The sequence below is a fragment of the Terrapene carolina genome, unplaced genomic scaffold (genome assembly GCF_002925995.2).
Source record: "Terrapene carolina triunguis isolate 2854851 unplaced genomic scaffold, T_m_triunguis-2.0 Scaffold558, whole genome shotgun sequence".
NCBI classification, from domain to species: Eukaryota; Metazoa; Chordata; order Testudines; family Emydidae; genus Terrapene; species Terrapene triunguis.
In genome coordinates, this window is record NW_020664909.1 from 8,383,697 (window position 1) to 8,405,758 (window position 22,062).

Below are 22,062 nucleotides of genomic sequence, written 5' to 3' on the forward strand. Positions count from 1 at the left end.
GAAGGCCAGCCTTCTGATGCTTGGGCAATCATCTGGGGTGGAGTGGCTGGGTGGCCGGAGGCCCCCCCACCACGTTCTTGGGTGTCTGGGTGAGGAGGCTATGGAACTTGGGGAGGAGGGCTGTTGGTTACACAGGGGCTGTAGCGGTGATCTCTGCTCCTGCTGCCTTTCCTGCAGCTCAACCATACGCATATCAGTTTGATGCTGAGCATATCAGTTTGATGCTCCAGCAGCCGGAGCATTGACTCTTGCCTTCTGTCAGCAAGCTGATGCCACCTATTCTCTTCAGCCCACCACTTGCTCTCTTCAGCCCGCGATTCAGCCTGCCGCTTCTCCTCTTTCATATTGTGCTTTTCTGCACTCTGACATTGACTGCCTCCATGGATTCTGCTGTGCTCTGTCAGCGTGGGAGGACATCTGGAGCTCCGAGAACATATCATCCCGAGTCCGCCATTTTCTCCTTCTAATCTTCACTAGCCTCTGCGAAGGAGAAACATTTGCAGCTGGTGGAGGAGAAGGGAGAAGTGATTTAAAAAGACACATTTTAGAGAACAATGGGTACACTCTTTCACGTTAAATTTTGCTGTTCACATTACACAGCACATGTGCTTTCATTACAAGGTCGCATTTTTCCTCTTATATTGAGGGCCTGCCGGTTTGGTGTGAGAGATCACTCACGCAGTGCCAGGCAACAGAATTCGGCTTGCAGGCAGCCATGGTAAGCCACAGTCTTTTGGCTTTTTTAACCTTCATAACATGTGGGAATGGTTTCAAACTGCAGCGCCCTCATTTCCCATACCAAGCACCCATTGGGTTGGCCATTTAAAATGGGTTTGCAATGTAAAAGGAGGGGCTGCGGTTTCCGGGTTAACATGCAGCACAAACCCAACTAACCCCCTTCCCCCCCTACACCCAATTCTCTGGGATGATCACTTCACCCCTCCCCCCCACCGCGTGGCTAACAGCGGGGAATATTTCTGTTCAGCCGAGCAGGAACGGGCACCTCTGAATGTCCCCTTAATAAAATCACCCCATTTCAACCAGGTGACTGTGAATGATATCACTCTCCTGAGGATAACAAAGAGAGATAAGGAATGGATGTTGTCTGCATGCCAGCAAACACCGGGACCATACGCTGCCATGCTTTGTTATGCAATGATTCCAGACTACGTGCTACTGGCCTGGCGTGGTAAAGTGTCCTACCATGGCGGACGGGATAAGGCAGCCCTCCCCAGAAACCTTTTGCAAAGGCTTTGGGAGTACATGAAGGAGAGCTTTCTGGAGATGTCCCTGGAGGATTTCCGCTCCATCCCCATACATGTTAACAGACTTTTCCAGTAGCTGTACTGGCCGCGATTGCCAGGGCAAATTAATCATTAAACACGCTTGCTTTTAAACCATGTGTAATATTTACAAAGGTACCCTCAACAGAGGTCCCTTGTGTGCCCTCAAGGTCTGGGAGCACACCTTGGGTGAGGTTCGGGGGTTACTGGTTCCAGGTCCAGGGTGATAAACATATCCTGGCTGTTGGGGAAACCGGTTTCTCCGCTTCCTTGCTGTGAGCTATCTTCATTGTCGTCTTCATCATCTTCCTCGTACCCCGAACCCACTTCCCTGTTGCGTGATTCTCCATTGATGGAGTTAAAGCACAGGGTTGGGGTAGTGGTAGCTGCACCCCCTAGCAGGGTCGGCTTTAGGCCAATTCCACCAATTCCCCCGAATCGGGCCCTGCGCCTAATAGGGACCCGTGCCCAGTGGCAGCGCTGCCCAGAGTGGGGGGCAAGTGGCAGAGAATCCCTTCCCTGTCTAGAGGCGCCTTTTTAATTTTTACTCACCCGGCGGCGCTCCGGCTCTTTGGCGGCACTTTGGCGGCGGGTCCTTCAGTGCTGCCGAAGACCCGGAGCGAGTGAAGGACCCGCCACCAAAGACTAGGAGCGTGGCCCAGTGAGTACAAGCCCCACGTGTTTTATTTACGTGGGTTTTTTTTTAGTCATCCCTGTCGGGGCCCCGTCGAAACTGTTCGAATCGGACCCCGCACTTCCTAAAGGCGGCCCTGCCCCCTAGCATGGCATGCAGCTCCACGTAGAAGTGGCATGTCTGCAGCTCTGCCCCGGACCTTCCGTTTGCCTCTCTGGCTTTGTGGTAGGCTTGCCTTAGCTCCTTAATTTTCACGCGGCACTGCTGTGCGTCCCTGTTATGGCCTCTGTCCTTCATGGCCTTTGAGACTTTTTCTAATATTTTGCCATTTCGTTTACTGCTACGGAGTTCAGCTAGCACTGATTCATCTCCCCATATGGCGAGCAGATCCCGTACCTCCCGTTCGGTCCATGATGGAGCTCTTTTGCGATCCTGGGACTCCATCAGGGTTACCTGTGCTGATGAGCTCTGCGTGGTCACCTGTGCTCTCCACGCTGGGCAAACAGGAAATTAAATTCAAAAGTTCGCAGGGCTTTTCCTGTCTACCTGGTCAGTGCAGCTGAGTTGAGAGTACTGTCCAGAGCGGTCACAATGAAGCACTCTGGGATAGCTCCCGGAGACCAATACCGTCGAATTCCGTCCACACTACCCCAAATCCGACCCGGAAAGGCCGGTTTCAGTGCTAATCCCCTCGTCGGAGGTGGAGTAAAGAAACCGGTTTAAAGGGCCCTTTAAGTAGAAAAAAAGGGCTTCGTCGTGTGGACGTGTCCAGGCTTAATTTGATTTAACGCTGCTAAATTCGACCTAAACTCATAGTGTAGACCAGGCCTCATGTATCTGAAGTTCCTTTGTTTGATTTATTTCCCACAGGCAGGTGGTTTTCAGTTCCTTGGTTGCTGACCTCAGTGGCCCTACTCGTAGTGTTCGTTGTGTTGGTTCTGACTGTGGTGTGCTGGAGAAGACGCAGGAAAAAGCAAAGCGGTGAGTCACTCTTTCAAGTGGAAACCAATAGCTGATTGATTGTGTGGATTCCATACAGGTGTTATTAAGCACTTGTAAAATGGCAGTTGCACAGGAGAAATTTTGCCTGCTCAGGTGTATGTGGTAGTACAATATGAGACAGGTACATTTGCTAGTGTTATTTCTAAGTTTATTAGAGGTTGCTTCAGTTTCTTATAATTTTGGAAGCTATTTGTCTGAGATTCTTTTGGAGAGGATAAGACACTACTGCATATCATTTCAGTTAACTCCAGATTAGCAGTTAGGTTAAAGTCACAGCAAAGCATAATGTCTGAATCTCACTTTCAGAGTTATGACTGCGCAGATCAGGTACCCTTCCCGTCTCTATTGGCTTTACAGGGTTTCACACAGGAGTCCAATCAAAGTCTCCTCAGAGGATTTTCAGGAAGGAAACAGCTGACTTCTTCACCCATTTGTAAACAGTGACTCCACTCACAGACCCCATCAGAAGAAGGGATCTCACCTGATCACAGTGCTTTTTTGCATTTTAAAGAGAGACAGCAGTAGGATAGGATGGAAGAGTTACTGAGTGTCTTTGTAGGTGGATTAAGGAGGAGCTGGCCTACAAGGCTGCTCCCTAAAGCTGATTCAGAGAGAAATGGACCATCCCAGTCACCTCATGCATGTGATAACCTGACAAGGGATTGGTAGCAGGTCAACAGGCCTTAATTAACTCTAGTCCAGGTTAGCAAATAGCACAGAAGAGGCAGGGAGGGTGGGGAAGGGAGAGGTAGAACCTCTTAAGGGAGAGAGCTGTGCATGGAGGGAGCATCACACTGAGCTCTAGGAATCATGGGGAGAAATTCTTAGGACTTTGTTGTAGAAGAGGTCAGACTAGTTGATGATAATTATGTTTCTGGCCTTAAAACCCATTAATCTGTTAATGCACTGTCAAACTTTTCCATGCTTTCAAACCAAACATGCATGCTGAATATTCAGAGGCTTGTTTTGCACTGATATTTTGACTTATCATCATGAAGAACTTTCCTGGAACCAAGACTCCATAATATTTACTTTGAGTGATTCTATAATTGCTGCCGGTACATTGGCTGCATAAATCACAACCATCTGGATGAGTACTTCACTGTGGAGAAAGTTTTCAAAAATGAAACCAGTTGGATTTTAACTACTGATCAGATGCCCTAATATAGTCCGTGGCATCTTTTCACTGATGCAGAACACACACAATCTTGTTATGGTCCCATAAAGAATGAAAAACAAAGAAACCCCCCTACCCAATTTAAACTGTATCATTCTCTAAATCCCAGCCCTTTGCAACAAGATGGACAAGAGGGAGTCTTGGTGAGAGCTGATTCTGGCGTCCATTGTTCTGTTCAGGTTTTGTACATTATCTCTCGTGCAAAGAATTCACAGGCAAAACCTATTTCTGTTTGATAAGTGCAGGCAAGTGCTATGTTGTGGTGGCTATGGGCATTCCCTCCTAAGGTTAAATTCCCTCTGCTTCACACTCTAATCAATTAATTTAATCTCCCAAATAAACACAATAATACTTCAAAGGAAAATTCAATTTTCCTTCTCCCCCCTCCGCCAGTAAAACATGGACACACTTTGCCAGGGGAAACATTTTTAAATGCTGCTTTTGTAAAACTTTTGTTGAAAATCTCACTTTCTTGGAATCTCTCTGGCTAAAGACCCATAGTCACCACAAACTTCTCATGCCCTGGTGTTATCATAACGTGTCACAAATCGGACATTTTTCAGATTAAACACAGGAGTTATTCCACTGTTAGTCATAATCTAATTTAAATCTGCAAAGAAAAACCAGGAGAACTGCCAAGTTTCTGGCTGCTCTGCTCACGTTACACTCCCACTCCAGACCAGGGCGAGACAGAACATTCCCTTCTTCCTTGGGTAACACAAAAGCTTTACCACTTCTGGGTGTTACAGGGAATGGAGGGGGGAAGTGATGCTGTGTGTGGCAGACAAGAGGTTAGGGAGATTGTGATGTGGAGAAGGAGGGCCAGAGAGGAGCTGTGCTCTGATGAATCCCATGGCTCATCAGAGAGGACTTAAACTACTTACGACGTCTCCGACTCAAAGAATATTTCCAACACCCCTCTGAACAACATACTAATCCACAGAATCCTTCCTACCAGCACTACAAAAAGAAGGATTCTGCTTGGACTCCTCCTGAAGGTCGAAACAACGGACTGGACTTCTACATAGATTGCTTCCATCGACGTGCACGGTCTGAAATTGTGGTAAAGCAGCATCACTTGCCCCATGACCTCAGCTGTGCTGAACACAACACCATCAACAGCCTCAGGAACAACTCTGACATCATAATCAAAATGGCTGACAAAGGAGGTGCTGTCGTCATCATGAATAAGTTGGAATATGAACAAGAGGCTGCTAGGCAGCTCTCTAACTCCACATTCTACAGGCCATTATCCTCTGATCCCACTGAGGATTACCAAAAGAAACTACACCATCTGCTCCAGAAACTCCCTGAAAAAGCACAGGAACAGATCTGTACAGACACATGCCTAGAACCCCAACCAGGGGTATTCTATTTGCTACCCAAGATCCATAAACCTGGAAATCCTGGACACCCCATCATCTCAGGCATTGGCACCCTAACAGGAGGATTGTCTGGCTATGTGGACTCTCTCCTCACCAGCACTCTCAGCTATCTTCGAGACACCACTGACTTCCTGAGGAAACTACAGTCCATCAGTGAACTTCCAGAAAACACCATCCTGGCCACTACGGATGTAGAAGCCCTGTACACCAACAGTCCACACAAAGATGGACTACAAGCTATCAGGAACAGTATCCCCAATAATGTCACGGCAAACCTGGTGGCGGAACTTTGTGACTTTGTCCTCACCCACAACTATTTCACATTTGGGGACAATATATACGTTCAAGTCAGCAGCACTGCTATGGGTACCCGCATGGCCCCACAGAATGCCAACATTTTTATGGCTGACTTAGAACAACGCTTCCTTAGCTCTCGCCCCCTAACATTCCTACTCTGCTTGCGCTACATTGATGACATCTTCATCATCTGGACCCATGGAAAAGAAGCCCTTGAGGAATTCCACCATGATTTCAGCAATTTCCATCCTACCATCATCCTCAACCTGGACCAGTCCACACAAGTGGTCCATTTCCTGGACACTACTGTGCTAATAAGTGATGGTCACATAAACACCACCCTATACCGGAAACCTACTGACCGCTTGTCAAGGTTCCTTCCCCACTCTGAACTTTAGGGTACAGAGGTGGGGACCTGCATGAAAACCTCTAAACTGAATTACCAGCTTAGATCTGGTTTTGCTGCCACCACTCCCAAATACTAACTCCCTTCCCTGGGTAGCCTTGAGACACTTCTCCACCAATTTCCTGGTGAACACCGATCCAAACCCTTGGATCTTAAAACAAGGAGAAATTAACCATTCCCCCTCCTTTTCCCCCCACCAATTCCTAGTGAGTCCAGATCCAATCCCCTTGGATCTTAAAACAAGGGAAAATCAATCAGGTTCTTAAAAAGAGGGCTTTTAATTAAAGAAAGAAAGGTTAAAAAATCATCTCTGTAAAATCAGGATGGAAAATAACTTTACAGGGTAATCAGATTCAAAGAGCCCAGAGGAACCCCCTCTAGCCTAAGTTCAAAGTTACAGCAAACAGAAGTAAACCCTCTAGCAAAAAGGAACATTTACAAGTTGAGAAAACAAAGATAAACCTAACACGCCTTGCCTGGCTGTTACTTACAAGTTTGAAATATGAGAGACTTGTTCAGAAAGATTTGGAGAGCATGGATTGATGTCCAGTCCCTCTTCGTTCCAAGAGCGAACAACCCCACAAACAAAGAGCACAAACAAAAGCCTTCCCCCCACCAAGATTTGAAAGTATCTTGTCCCCTTATTGGTCCTTTGGGTCAGGTGTCAGCCAGGTTACCTGAGTTTCTTAACCCTTTACAGGTAAAAGGATTTTGGTGTCTCTGGCCAGGAGGGATTTTATAGTATTGTACACAGGAGGACTGTTACCCTTCCCTTTATAGTTATGACACCGCTATACTTACCTACGTGCCTCCAGCTTCCATCCAGGACACACCACACGATCCATTGTCTACAGCCAAGCTCTAAGATACAACCGCATTTGCTCCAATCCCTCAGACACAGACAAACACCTACAAGATCTCTATCAAGTATTCTTAAAACTACAATACCCACCCGCTGAAGTGAAAAAACAGATTGACAGAGCCAGAAGAGGACCCAGAAGTCACCTACTACAGGACAGGCCCAACAAAGAAAATAACAGAACGCCACTAGCCATTACCTTCAGTTTCATGACTGGCCAGGCTACGGTGTGAAAGTTCTACTTGTTTCTCCTTGATGAAAACCCGCCCCCTTGGTTCATTCTACTTCCCTGTAAGCCAACCACCCTCCCCTCCCCCTTTGTTCTCCACTTGCAGAGGCAATAAAGTAATTGTTGTTTCAAATTCATGCTTCTTTATTAATTCGTCACACAAATGAGGGGATAAGTGCCAACGTAGCCTGGGAGGGGTGGGAGAGGAGGGAAGCACAGGGGTGGGGTAGTTGTAGAGGCACCCCCTAGAATGGCATGCAGCTCATCATAGAAGCGGTATGTCTGGGGCTCTGACCCGGAGCGGCCGTTTGCCTCTCTGGTTCTTTGGTAGGCTTCACGCGGCACTGCTGTGGATCCCTGTTATAACCTCTGTCCTTCATGCCCTTGGAGATTTTTTCAAATATTCCGGCATTTTGTCTTTTGGAACGGAGTTTGGATAGCACGGATTCATTTCCCCATACAGCGATCAGATGCAGTACCTCCCAGTTGGTCCATGCTGGAGCTCTTTTGCAATTCTGGGACTCCATGGTCATCTGTGCTGATCAGCTCGCCACGCTGGCCAAACAGGAAATGAAATTCAAAAGTTCGCGGGGCTTTTCCTGTCTACCTGGCCAGGGCATCTGAGTTGAGAGTGCTGTCCAGAGCGGTCACAATGGAGCACTCTGGGATAGCTCCCAGAGGCCAATACCATCAAATTGCGTCCACACTACCCCAAATTCGACCCAGGGGGGTCGATTTCAGCACTAATCCCCTCGTTGGGGAGGAGTACAGAAATTGATTTTAAGAGCCCTTTAAGTGAACAAAAATGGCTTCGTTGTGTGAACGGGTGCAGGGTTAAATCGATCTAACGCTGCTAAATTCAACCTAAACTCGTAGTGTAGACCAGGGCTTAGAATTGGTATGGCAACTTCCACCTTTTCATGTTCTCTGTATGTATGTATATATATCTTCTTACTATATGTTCCATTCTATGCATCTAATGAAGTGGGCTGTAGCCCATGAAAGCTTATGCTCAAATAAATGTGTTAGTCTTCAAGGTGCCACAAGTACTCCTGTTCTTTTTGCGGATACAGACTAACACGGCTGCTACTCTGAAACCTTAAACTAAGGCAGAGCACAGAGTTTGTCAGAGCACAGATCCTATTTAACCTTGCTTTTCTCCCCTTTTCAAGTGTGCAGGAGGGGCAGTGGTTGGCAGGAGAAGAGGTAGGCTCCAGCACTGGGAGACCAGGCCTCCCCACTGTGCGCAATCCCACTGCCTCGCCTAATTTCCCAGGCCTAATACTTGGTCAAGCTGCCTGGTTTCAAGGTCTCATTGTTTCCATCCCCCCCCCCCACCCCCCATACACACTTGCTCCTCTCAACCCATACCTTATATGTAGGCATTTTTATTAGCTCCTGAATATTTAAAATTACAGAAAGGTATGCATTCCTTATGTTGCTATAAAATGTAAGAGCCCAGCCCCAGTTTGTAATGTAGCTAATTCTAACAACATCTGAATCAATGCAAAAGTGTATAGTTAATTACTATAAATGAATTTATAAACAAATAGAAGAGAAGATGTAGTTTCTGAAAAGATTTGATGGGCAAGCTGTAGAATTGGGAAGTTGACTTTTTCCCAGGGAAAAAAAAATCTGCCTGGCAAGGAAAGAGAAATATCCTCCTCCACGCAAACAACACTAAGCAGCCAAAATATTTTTCCTTCTTGAAAAAAAGATTTGATGAAACAAACATAAGATTATATTTTTTCCAATAAAAATATATCAGAATGAATCTTTAGGTCAAAATATCCCAATTGCATAAATTAGTGCAACTCCACTGAAACTAGCAGAGTTGTGTCCTCTTACAACAGTGGTGAAGTGGATGGTGAAAAACGCACCCAGAGAGAGGCTGAGAGCAGAATGCAATTGCTTTTGAATAGTCCAAGATTTGGGTATATGGACAACTTGCACTTGTCTCTGGAGACACTGCTTGAAATGCAAAGGCCTGCAAGTGAGCTTTGCAAATATGGCTTCTGAAATAGTTATCATCAGCTGGAGCTTAGCGCTCTCCTGAGGTGAATATCACTCTCTTCACCCAAATGTTTGCTCGACTCTGTGAAAATTTGGTTTGACAGACCTCCCTTTACACACTCACCATGTTTGCACTACTGTGTTGTCATGTTGTGTCCTGACAGAAATAACAGAATACTTTTTATGCTGCTAGCCCAGAAGAGGCTTGTGTGTGCCAGAAGCTCACTGTTGGAGTTTGGGGTAAAAGAGTGGAAGACAGAGAAGCACAGAGTCACATACTCCAGTGTTTGTCGGCAACTTCATCCCAATAACATTAACCAATCAAAGTACATTTTGATGGTTTCAAATGTACACATTTCCTCCCATTTCTAAAATCTGTCAGTTCATTGTTATGCCAGTATGTGACGTTACCAGAAGGCTGGAAGGACCCTTTACCTCAGTTCTTTTAACTTACTCAGTCCAGTCTAGGCCAGTCTATTAATTTCTCACTTTTCTTTACATACAAACAATTTTATATAACACGTTGAGTTGTACTTTTGTTAGTTCGGAAAAGTTAGAGTAAAGTCCTCTGCACAACAGTACTTTGTCTAAAGTCATTGTAAATCCTCCTGTAGTATTCGTTGCTGTGAGGAACAAAGTGAGGAAACATGTGTTTCCCATCCTTTTAATAAACATCAGATTAGTTGAAGGCCTCACTGTTTAGTTTATGCTGCAAAATAATCTCCAAAACTCGCTCACTCTAATCACTCTTTTTCACTTTCCAGCATCTGGTTTTCTACTTGTTTTTATCTATTTACCGATAACTGCTGAGAGACTCTTTGTCTTGTGTATCATTTTTTCCCCCCAAGAGTTATTTGGTAGACAATTTCTTAAATTAATTCCCATTTGAGTTGGAGGGTCAGTCATACAAGATGAACAGGAGTACTTGTGGCACCTTAGAGACTAACAAATTTATTAGAGCATAAGCTTTCGTGGGCTACAGCCCACTTCTTCGGATGCATATAGAGTGAAACATATATTGAGGAGCTATATATACACACATACAGAGAGCATGAACAGGTGGGAGTTGTCTTACCAACTCTGAGAGGCCAATTAAGTAAGAGAAAAAAACTTTTGAAGTGATAATCAAGATAGCTCAGTACAGACAGTTTGATAAGAAGTGTGAGAATACTTACATGGGGAGATAGATTCAATGTTTGTAATGGCTCGGCCATTCCCAGTCCTTATTCAATCCTGAGTTGATTGTATCTAGTTTGCATATCAATTCCAGCTCAGCAGTCTCTCGTTGGAGTCTGTTTTTGAAGTTTTTCTGTTGTAAGATAGCCACCCGCAGGTCTGTCATTGAATGGCCAGACAGGTTAAAGTGTTCTCCCACTGGTTTTTGAGTATTATGATTCCTGATGTCAGATTTGTGTCCATTAATTCTTTTGCGTAGAGACTGTCCGGTTTGGCCAATGTATATGGCAGAGGGGCATTGCTGGCACATGATGGCATATATCACGTTGGTAGATGTGCAGGTGAACGAGCCCCTTATGGTATGGCTGATGTGATTAGGCCCTATGATGATGTCACTTGAATAGATATGTGGACAGAGTTGGCATCGGGCTTTGTTACAAGGATAGGTTCCTGGGTCAGTGTTTTTGTTCAGTGATGTGTGGTTGCTGGTGAGTATTTGCTTTAGGTTGGGGGGTTGTCTGTAAGCGAGGACAGGTCTGTCTCCCAAGATCTGTGAGAGTAAAGGATCATCTTTCAGGATAGGTTGTAGATCTCTGATGATGCACTGGAGAGGTTTTAGTTGGGGGCTGAAGGTGACAGCTAGTGGTGTTCTCTTATTTTCTTTGTTGGGCCTGTCTTGTAGGAGGTGACTTCTGGGTACTCGTCTGGCTCTGTCAATCTGTTTTTTCACTTCAGCAGGTGGGTATTGTAGTTTTAAGAATGCTTGATAGAGATCTTGTAGGTGCTTGTCTCTATCTGAGGGATTGGAGCAAATGCGGTTATATCTTAGAGCTTGGCTGTAGACAATGGATCGTGTGGTGTGTCCTGGATGGAAGCTGGAGGCATGTAGGTAAGTGTAGCGGTCAGTAGGTTTCCGGTATAGGGTGGTATTTATGTGACCATCGCTTATTAGCACAGTAGTGTCCAGGAAATGGACCGCTTGTGTGGATTGATCTAGGCTGAGGTTGATGGTAGGATGGAAATTATTGAAATCATGGTGGAATTCCTCAAGGGCTTCTTTTCCATGGGTCCAGATGATGAAGATGTCATCAATGTAGCGCAAGTAGAGTAGGGGCGTTAGGGGACGAGAGCTAAGGAAGCGTCGTTCTAAGTCAGCCATAAAAATGTTGGCATACTGTGGGGCTATGCGGGTACCCATAGCAGTGCCGCTGACTTGAAGGTATATATTGTCCCCAAATGTGAAATAGTTGTGGGTGAGGACAAAGTCACAAAGTTCAGCCACCAGGTTAGCTGTGACATTATCGGGGATACTGTTCCTGATAGCTTGTAGTCCATCTTTGTGTGGAATATTGGTGTAGAGGGCTTCTACGTCCATAGTGGCCAGGATGGTTTTTTCTGGAAGATCACCGATGGATTGTAGTTTCCTCAGGAAGTCAGTGGTGTCTCGAAGATAGCTGGGAGTGCTGGTAGTGTAGGGTCTGAGGAGAGAGTCCACATAACCAGACAAGCCTGATGTTAGGGTGCCAATGCCTGAGATGATGGGGCATCCAGGATTTCCAGGTTTATGGATCTTGGGTAGCAAATAGAATACCCCTGGTCGGGGTTCTAGGCATGTGTCTGTACAGATTTGTTCCTGTGCTTTGTCAGGGAGTTTTTTTAGCAGATGGTGTAGTTTCTTTAGGTAATCCTCAGTGGGATCAGAGGATAATGGCCTGTAGAATGTGGTGTTAGACAGCTGTCTAGCAACCTCTTGGTCATATTCCAATTTATTCATGATGACGACAGCACCTCCTTTGTCAGCCTTTTTGATTATGATGTCAGGGTTGTTTCTGAGGCTGTAGATGGCGTTGTGTTCAGCATGGCTGAGGTTATGGGGCAAGTGATGTTGCTTTTCCACAATTTCAGCCTTTGCACGTTGACGGAAGCAATCTATGTAGAAATCCAGTCTGTTGTTTCGACCGTCCGGAGGAGTCCACGCAGAATCCTTTTTTTTTTTTGTAGTGCTGGTAGGGGGGATTCTGTGGGTTAGTATGCTGTTCAGAGGTATGTTGGAAATATTCTTTGAGTCGGAGACGTCGAAAGTAGGATTCTAGGTCACTGCAGAACTGTATCATGTTCGTGGGTCTGGAGGGACAAAAGGAGAGGCCCCGAGATAGACCCTACGCTACCAGCACTCCCAGCTATCTTCGAGACACCACTGACTTCCTGAGGAAACTACAGAGCCAATACTGCAGAGGGCGCATGAGCAGGATTCTGTTTAGCCTCTTCTATCATCAAGAGACGTGTCAGCTAAGTCCTGATTGCAGAATCTGTATTGCTACTGATGGTGGGACAGGCAGAAATGACACTGGGAGATTTTTTTGAAATATCAGGCTGTTTGCAGCACAGGCCATTTGGGAGGGTGGGTGGTGGGGGAATCATTGCTCTGTTTAGTTAAGAGAGCAAGTTTGAGCTCATATAATGTCAAGAAGAACTATGGAACCACCCACAGTAATCTTTTATGTTCAGACTATAATCATATTTCAAAGTGAACGCAGTTTTGTAAGGAGCCCTCCCCTTCAGATTTCACTCCAGCCTTTCCCCTCATTTCTTCTTCGTTTACTCCCACCAAAAACTGTTACCTCTGGACTTGGTGTTGCAGACACTGATGTTCTCTTGGCTGCCTTTGCAATCTGTTAATACTTCTACAAGTGCTGGCCAGAGCAGGTTAGTAAGGAGAGACACAACATCCTGCGTGGGCAGTTTATATTGCCAGACCCTGCTGAAACGGAGAACAAATTGTACATATGTCACTTTGATCCCACTTGCATGGAAGAGAAACAAGGAGCTAAGAGACCACAGGTTAGGCCAGAAAAAGCTAGTGTCTCATCAGTACCCTCAGGTAGAGCTGACTGGAGGACAATTCTGTTTCACAGCAACTTGCAAGGTTTTAAAATTTGTTTTTGTTTCACATGGACAAAGCATTTCAAATGTTTTTTGTGAAAACAGAAGTGTGTGTGTGTGTGTCTCTCTCTCTACCTACCTACCTATTTACCTGTCTAGGATTGAAACCTGAGCTCCCCAAGTGGCTTTCCATTTGTCCTGGAGGACAGGGCACTGACCTGGGATGCAGGAGAACCAAGTTCAAGTTACTCTGTCTCATTCAGATGAGAATTTTCCATTGCAGTTCACTCTGAACCAGGCAGAGCCGGGACTTAAAGCGGGGTCTACCACATCCCAGGCCAGTGCCCTAGCTTCCAGGCTGCAGAGTGCCAAAGAGGTGGTGTGCATGTCTCTCAAAATATCTTCCCAACAAAACTTCATTGAACCAGATGTGTCTCTGCAAAATGTTTCAGCTTCAATGAAACAGCATTGTCATGAGGCACACTCTCCACCAGAGCTCCCCCTTGGGTTAGGATGCAGGCAGCATTGTAGGAACTCTTGCCGTTCTAGTGCTCCGTTTGTCAGCCAACCTGGTTCCGCAGACCATCTGCACAGGCCACACTTAAAGTTCAGTCCCCTTCCAGGGTATCTAAGTCCTGCTGTAAGCTGGCTGACCTCTTCAAAGTTCCTTTACCCAGCTCCCCTTGGGTCTGCAGCGAAGTCCTTCTAAAATCAAACAGAACTTAACAGAATCACACTCTTCTTCTGCAGAACAGCAGATCCCAGAACTTATCCCTGTGCCTTTCAGTAGAGCTCGGAACTACAAACAAAATTAAACACTACAGTAGTATCGTTCATCCCTCTCCAGGCTTTCCATCCCTCTTGGGCTCCTCTTCAGCTCCCAGTTTCTGTTATAGAGCACCAGCCCCAGGACTGCCTCCCTCATTCCAGAGGCTCCACCCAGGAGTTAGTGCCACTCCTGGGGCTCAGCTCTCCAGCCACAACCCAGCTCAACTGCTCTCCTCCACAGCCAGCCCCTAACTTTGTCTTTGTCTTGTGTTTTGATGCAGCAGCCTCATCATGTGAGGTTATGACTGCCACTTTTTTAAATTCATTTTTAGCCATTTTTAAAAAAAAATATCCTTTCACTCAGTCTAACATCCTTAAGGAAACACAGCAAGGCTGCTTTGCTGTTTGTTGTTCCATTTACCTGACATTTTCCCTAGTCTCTGTAGAGAAAAAGATTTGATTCCTAGCCAGCTCTTTTTTTTATAAAGAACCTTTCTTTCCGTAGACTATTGTCCACAATGCCATAGAGGATTATCAAAACATGCATGGTTTTGCATGCTTTACCTAACCCATCTGTATGTCTTTTTAATAAGTTTAATGTATCATTTAAGGCACAAAGACCTGCTAACACTCTCAAAATAACTACTTCACTTTTTTCTATGATGAATGTGGAGTATAGTATTATCTTTGATTTTTGAGCATACATCATTCTTCATCCTTTTGTTTCCTTAGTCCATAGCTCTTGCCATTCCTTTGCAAGCTCCTTCATGACTGTTCTTGTACATTCTTGTCTACTTAATGGTATCTCAATATCTACCTTCTCATTTTTCAAGCTTGTTTTGCTGCTCTGTCAGCCCTCTCAAATCCAGATATTCCAATATGTGCCATGCAACTGTTACACAGATACTTCTTTGCATCATTTCTGATGTTAGGAACATTATTTCACTTATTATGTCATGTCTGCTTTCCAAAGTCCCTGTTCTGATTGTCATAATGCCTGACAAGGAATAAGATAAAATTAAACATGCAGCTGGTTGCACATCTCTTATGCAGATTAGTGCCAACATTATTCCCATTAGTTCAGCCGTCAAAACGGTCACATAATTTGATAACCTTTTAGATTTCTGGATTCCAAGACTGGGAACATAGAAGGCTGTTCCCACTCTCTGTTCTATTATCTTTTGATCCATCTGTATGGACTTGGCAAAGCTGACCACATGTTTCATAAATTCAGAAATTTCATTGCCCATAATGTGTGAGGGTTTTTCTTCCCGCAGTTTTTTCATACAATTCCAAAACCACTAATGGGGGGATAACTTTCCAGCTGTAATTTGATCTCCCATGACTAAAAATTTTTAGTTCTCTCAATTTTTCTTTTTTACATATCTCCTGATAGTCTGAGGAAATCGGTGGCAATCCATATAATTTTGTCTACTAAGCTCCCAGCAATTCTCATAAATCTGTTGTGCACTTCTGTTTTCATGGTTCCCTTTTACCTTTGCCCAAAAGCTTAGAGCTAATAGTTCCATCCTTAGATTTATAGGTGCGTCTCCAGTGGGTATCTGCAGTGGTGGGTGTCATTGCACAACATGCCAATCACAGAGCTTGGGCCCGGAGCAGTTCCAAGTTTCTGAGCCCAGGTCTACACTAGCGGGGGGGGGGGGTGTCAAACTAAGATACGCAACTTCAGCTACGCAAATAGCGTAGCTGAAGTCGGCGTAACTTAGGTCAACTTACCTGGCCGTGAGGACGGCAGCGAGTCAACCGCTGCCGCTCCCCTGTCGACTCTGTTTCTGCCTCTCACAAGCTGGAGTTCCCCGATCGCGCTCCCCGTTGACTCCAGATAGATTTTATTGCATCTACACTAGACACGATAAATCGACCCCCGATAAATCAATCACTACCCGCCGATCCTCATTTGCTTTTTCCTTAGCTACTTTGTGTTATAGGATCTAAGCATAAAACATAGACATGTGCAAAAAGGGAAACACCTATTTCCATCTGCACAGTTTTTGGGAGGTCATTTATCATAATGGAATACAAAGTAGAGCTAATAATAGTCTCTTGTAGAGTTCCATTTGGAAGCTTGTAGATTTTTTATAAAGCTGTCCCCACTTTGACTTGTATAGTTCTGTCACTTAAAAAGTCCTGTATCCACCAATTTTTTTCTCTTTTTATTTCAATTTTGGCTAGTTTATAGGAGGCCTTTTAGCCATAGCATGTCATATGCTTTTTCAGTGTCCAAGAAGACTGTTATCCTAAAGTTCTTAGTCCTTATGCTTATTTTCGTCCTTTATTTCTAATCTTACTATATGGTCAACTGCACATCTTCCTTTACTGAAACCTCTTTGTACCTCAGTTATAATATCATTTTTCTCCAAGAATACCACTCGTCTTACATGTATATTTTTTTCCATGATTTTCCCCACACATGATGTGAGGGCAATAGGCTATAGGCCTCAGGTGTTGTATGTACCTCACCTGGTTTCCTAATTGGTATTACCAATGCTTGTTTCCATTCTATTGGCAGCAATTCTTTTTCCATATATTATTATAGAATGCAATAGAATCTTTAGACTCCCTTCTGACAAGTGTTGGAGCATTTCATTACTTTATCTTATCTCTACTGGGAGCTGTATTTTTCCCTTTTTCTAATTGCTGCAATACTGCATACTAAAATTTTTGTTTAACACATCATCAGTATATTCTCTCCAGCCATTTAATTGTTCACAGTTTTCCTCCTTTTTTTCTTATGAAACTTATTGCTTTGATTCATATCACTACTGACCTTTTGGAATTCTTTTGCTAAAATGTCTGCCTTTCCTAGGCTGGAGACCTCAGTTTCGTTGTTTACAATAAGACCAAGTATACATTTACTTTTACTTCAAATCCCATCCATCAATTTCTGAAAGCTTTAAATCTTTATTCCATTTCCCACAGAAATTTCTCCAACTTTCTTTTTTTGTCTTTTTGATAATCCTTTGTGCCACCACCTTACATCTTTTGTATTCATTACGTCTTCACTATTCATTGTGTGTTTTGCTTGCTTGCATGTAGGGTGACCAGATGTCCCAATTTTATAGGGACAGTCTTGATTTTTGGGTCTTTTTCTTATATAGGCTCCTATTACCCCCCACCCCCTGTCCCGATTTTTCACATTTGCTGTCTGGTCACTCTACTTGCATGCCTTATGTCTTTACTTGACTGATAATTTGCAATCCTCATTCCACCAGGGAACCAGATTTCTAAGTCTAGGGCAGGGGTAATCAATTATTTTTTGTCAACATCCAAATTTCTTGGTCCAAACTCCAGAGAAAATAATATAGAAATAACAACACTGATTAAAAGGAAATGTGGTCCATTCAAAAGTGTCTGGTGGTCCGGATTTGGCCCCCATCTGACTATTGACTACCCCAGGTCTAGGGCAATTTGATGTTTTGTAGATGGACCGATCAACTGCTGCTGTAATTCCTTTTATTACATTGTTATAGAATTATCCTAGGTTGTCACCTGTACAGTTACTACATAAATATTTAAAAAGCAACAGAGTGTCCTGTGGCACCTTTAAGACTAACAGAAGCATTGGGAGCATAAGCTTTCGTGGGTAAGATTCAGACTAACACGGCTACCCCTCTGATACATAAATATTTATCACATTTACTCTAGGAAAGGTCCTGGTCAGTTTTTAGAAAATTCCAGCTAGGACTCTTTGGTAATTTCAATATTTTCTCAGCCTTGGCACTCAGTAAGCGTAGGGAAGTGATCACTTCCCATTATCTTCTCTCTAAATTTCTGAGCTGCATTTACTAGCTATATGATTTGACCTTTTCCGTCAGAAAACTGTTCCATTGACAATTTTTCAGCCATCTTTTGTACTATCCTGTCACTGAGAGTGGTCAGTGCTGGATTCTCCAGAGAGAGGTGTTAAAAATCCACAGTGTAACATTGGGGAGGAGGGGAGAAATCCTCTTAACTCCAGCTGCTGATCAGTTTATGTCCTGAAATGACATGAGACTTTATAGCCTTGTAATTTTTATCCTATCTGTGCTACTCACAGAGAGAGAAATTGAGCAAGATGTTTCAAATTGTCATAAGTAACATAGCCTGAGGTTTTCCAGCTCTCTCATTCTGCAGATCATTCCTCTTCTAATACTACAGGTGTGTATTTATCAAAAAGTTGAATGCTGTGGTCCACCAGCCAAGGCTCCACAATTTGAGAACTGCAGCTTTTGAATGATATTCAGTGCTCATACATATTCTCTCTCATGTACAGACAAAAATCAGGAGCAAGTTACTGAGACATACAGATGGTCAGAAAATGGAGGGTTCTTTCAATGGAAAATTTAGAGTTTTCAGTGAAAACTGAAAACTGAAATGTTCTGGCCAAAAAACAAAATATTTAATTTGCCAACCTCAAGTCTCATAGAAATTGTCGTTCAGGTGTTTCATGCTCCCGTTCTCTCTACAGGCTTGGTTCCCTGACTGGACTACATTTCCCATTAGGCACCACAGTCTCTCCTCTTAGTAAAGGGAGGCAGTGCTTCATGCAGTTGCATGGCTCCAATGCATCATGGGAAATGAAGGCCAGTTGGGGAGCCTGGCCCATCCAAGAAAACAGAAGCAGGAGGGAACCAAACTGCAACTCACGTAATGCATCACAGTGGCATTTCAGAACTGATTTTTTTTCAGATTTTGGACATGGGAGAGAAGCCATATAAAATTATGAATGAATGCACTGAAAGAATGGCTGCAAACCTTTCCTTGTATGATGCAGACAGACAGAGGGCTACTAGCTGATACTGGCAGATGCATGAGTAATCCTGCATTCGTAATTCTTCTTTTAAAAATAACTCTAAAGTACAAGTAGAGAGCAGTATGGATATAGTGTATTATTAAACCAAGAACAGTCCACAAATACTCTTACTTTTGTGTTGTTCAATGTTTATCTTTGGACAGGGCGGGGCGGGGCGGGGCGGATTTGACTAACTTAATTACACCATACGTCACTGTGAGGATTGTTGTCATGGCTTTCTTTGTTGTTTGTAAGATTATTTTCCACATGGAGCCAGAACAACTGACTGTGGCAAAATGTATTTCTGGAATTGCAGAATATTCATCTGTCCACAATCAAAATACTCTCCCCTTTACAAGAAAGCCACACCAGACTAAACAACGGCAATTCTAAAACAAGACTCCAGGGTCAGGACTCTAGTGGCAATGAGACATTCTGACTGGGATATTCTGCCACCTTGGAAAATACAGTAGAACTTCAAAGTTATGAACACCTCAGGAATGGATGTTGTTTGTAACTCTGAAATATTCATAACTCCGAACAAAACAGTAGCCAATAGTCAAAGGTTACATAATGTCTCCGCCCATGGTTTCAGGTTAACATTTAATTAGTACTTTAATAAAATGTATTAGTATAAAATATATATACGTTGAATTCTGATTTGGGGTTCATAGGAATGAAGTGGCTCCTCTGATTGTCCAACTGGTACATACCTAGGGGTTAAAGCAAAGAAACAGTGAAAGTATATGGCAATAAAGATTGTCTTTCAAGTTGCTAATTTTAAGGCAGGCATTGGTCCCTGGGAAAGGGAGGTGGGAGGAGGCCATATCTTATGCTGACATGCTTGAACCTTTCATAAACTCAAGGTTGGCGTGTGGGAAGAACATTTCCCTACAGAAGAAACAAACACAACAGAAACAGGGCTTCTTTGTTCTGTTTTTGCAACTTTGAATAAGACACAATTATTGCTCCAACATCTGGCAATTTTGCTGACCAGGCTTATCTTAGCAAGAGCAAGGTTATCTTTTGTTTATTCTGCTTTCTCTTAGCTAATCACTATTTGCTAGACCTCTGGTCTCTTGACCAAACTCTGGACTTTTGGGGCCTGTAAAAGAGCTGACACAATCCATATACCAGTATGTTATATAAGCAGCACATGGATTTTGACCCTTCACCTGCCCAGCAATTAATCCTGTGCCCCAGCCCCCTCCAAAAGTTCAGTCCGCACCCAGCCCACATTCCCCATCAGTTCATCCCAGCCTCACTTCAGTCGCACCTAGGGTTCTTGACCCTAATTCTTCCAGATGTAGGCCAACAGCAAAGGGGTTCCCTCTCCCCTTTCCAGGGTGAGGGGCGCAGCTCCAGTGGCTCTTCACCCCCCTCTATCTCTTCCCAGGTTGGAGGCGGCAGGGGGAGGGCAAGGAGCAGAGGCACAGTTCTGTCTGTGTTGCTCACAGGAGGGGAGGAGGGAGTGGAGCCTCGCTGAGCTGATGGGCTCTTTGCATCCTCTCCCCTCCTGTGAGAATGGTGAGTGGAGTGGAGAGACTTTGCCGGATTCTGGCAGGGCAAAAATTTGTAAGGTGCCTGCACATTGATTTAACCATCTATGTAAGCCATCCTTCAGAAATTAAGAATCTGACTATTCTTTCTATATTTTGATTCTTAATTACTCCATTTTTTTCATTGTTAGAAAATGTGTTTCTTATTTATCAGGTAACTTTTTACCCATGATTTCTATCAAGCTGCTTTTGGATGGAAATTGGAATTGAATTAAAAAATGCACAAATCAGTCAGCATTTAAAAATTGTTTTAATTAGTTAAATAAAACTACTTTAAGTGTGTAGATTACATAAGAAAAAAAGTGAAACTAAAAGTGTTTCTGCAGATCTTTTGTGCACAACAGGTTGAAACTACTAACAACTGGAAATAAGTAAATTACCAGAGTTCACTCCGTTCTAAAGACTGAAAATAATATAAAAACTTAATGCAGTACATGGCATGTTGTGCCATATTTATACAGCTGGCGTTCAAAAGTTTGTTAAAGATGTTTTGCCCCCTAAATTGATTCTATATATAAAACAAAATCTTGGACTCAGTCCTCACGGTATATAAGGAGGGCTCATTGGTTCAGCATATATATTTTTTTAATTATTTTAGTAGATTCTAGTATGTTTCAGCCTTGTAAGGTGTGGCTTGCCTGTTATGGGCTGGAGGGTCTGGGGTGAGCACACTCTGATTACTGAATGAGCCACAGCTGAGAAATCATGTGATTTCCCCATAAAAAGCTCTTGGGGGTGGGGGATCAGGAAACTGCAGGAAGTGAAAGGGTCTGCAGGAAATGCCTGACGTCAGGGGAGTTAGGAGCCTTCTGTGGGAAACCCTGATTGGATCTGGGCTTGGAGGCCAGAACCGGAAGGCTGAGCAGGGAGGGGAGAACAGATTGGGACAGAAGAAGAGCTCTGGTGGTGATAGAACATGCCACAGCTAAGTATAAACTTTTCTGTTCGGTTGATGAATGTCATTTTGGGACTCTGATTGTTGTGAACTGTTTCAATTAAAGCGGGCATGGTTGGTGGTAACTCAGAGAAACCCATGTGCTGTTCTTAAGGGGCCTCAAAGAGAGGAGAAACAGTGGTGGGGTGTTGCAGAATGACCTCCAGCCATGAGGGGGCACTCAGGAGGCAGCTGGCCTTGTTACAAGCCTTAACATAGCCTATCATAAATTCAAATTTAATTTTAAACATGTTTGTTTTCAAAAAGAAAACTGATTTAAATTTTAAAAATATGTTTTGTTTTATTTTATTTTATTTTTATTCTAATTTTTATTCATGCTCCTGGAGAGCCATCAGTTGGTAACTACCACTGGTAACTACCCACTACTGACCTGAGGTGCATTTGATTCACTGATCTATTGTACAGGTGAAATGCTCCATCAAGTTAAACCAGCAACCCTACCATCACCACCGTTATGAATCTCCAGAAACAGGGCCGGTGCAACCACTAGGCGAACTAGGCAGCCGCCTAGGGCACCAAGTGGCAGAGGGGCTGCCATAGGGCGGCGCAGGGAGCTGCCGTGGGGGGGCTCCCCGGGCGGAGAGGGGGTGGGGAGCTGCCGCGGGGGGGCACCGCAGGGCTGGGAGCTGCCGCAGGGGGGGCTC

General features: G+C 44.1%; 1 protein-coding gene across 2 annotated transcripts in view; it reads left to right on the forward strand.

The window, feature by feature from the left end:
- The window catches only part of LOC112122296 (OX-2 membrane glycoprotein-like), a 44,558-nt gene that overhangs the window by 20,882 nt on the left and 1,614 nt on the right, over positions 1-22,062 (forward strand). For both annotated transcript variants that reach the window (XM_026659024.2, XM_026659025.1), the window contains one exon: positions 2,788-2,898. In XM_026659024.2, the coding sequence (XP_026514809.1) occupies positions 2,788-2,898 (111 nt within the window). The remainder of the gene's footprint in view (positions 1-2,787; positions 2,899-22,062) is intronic.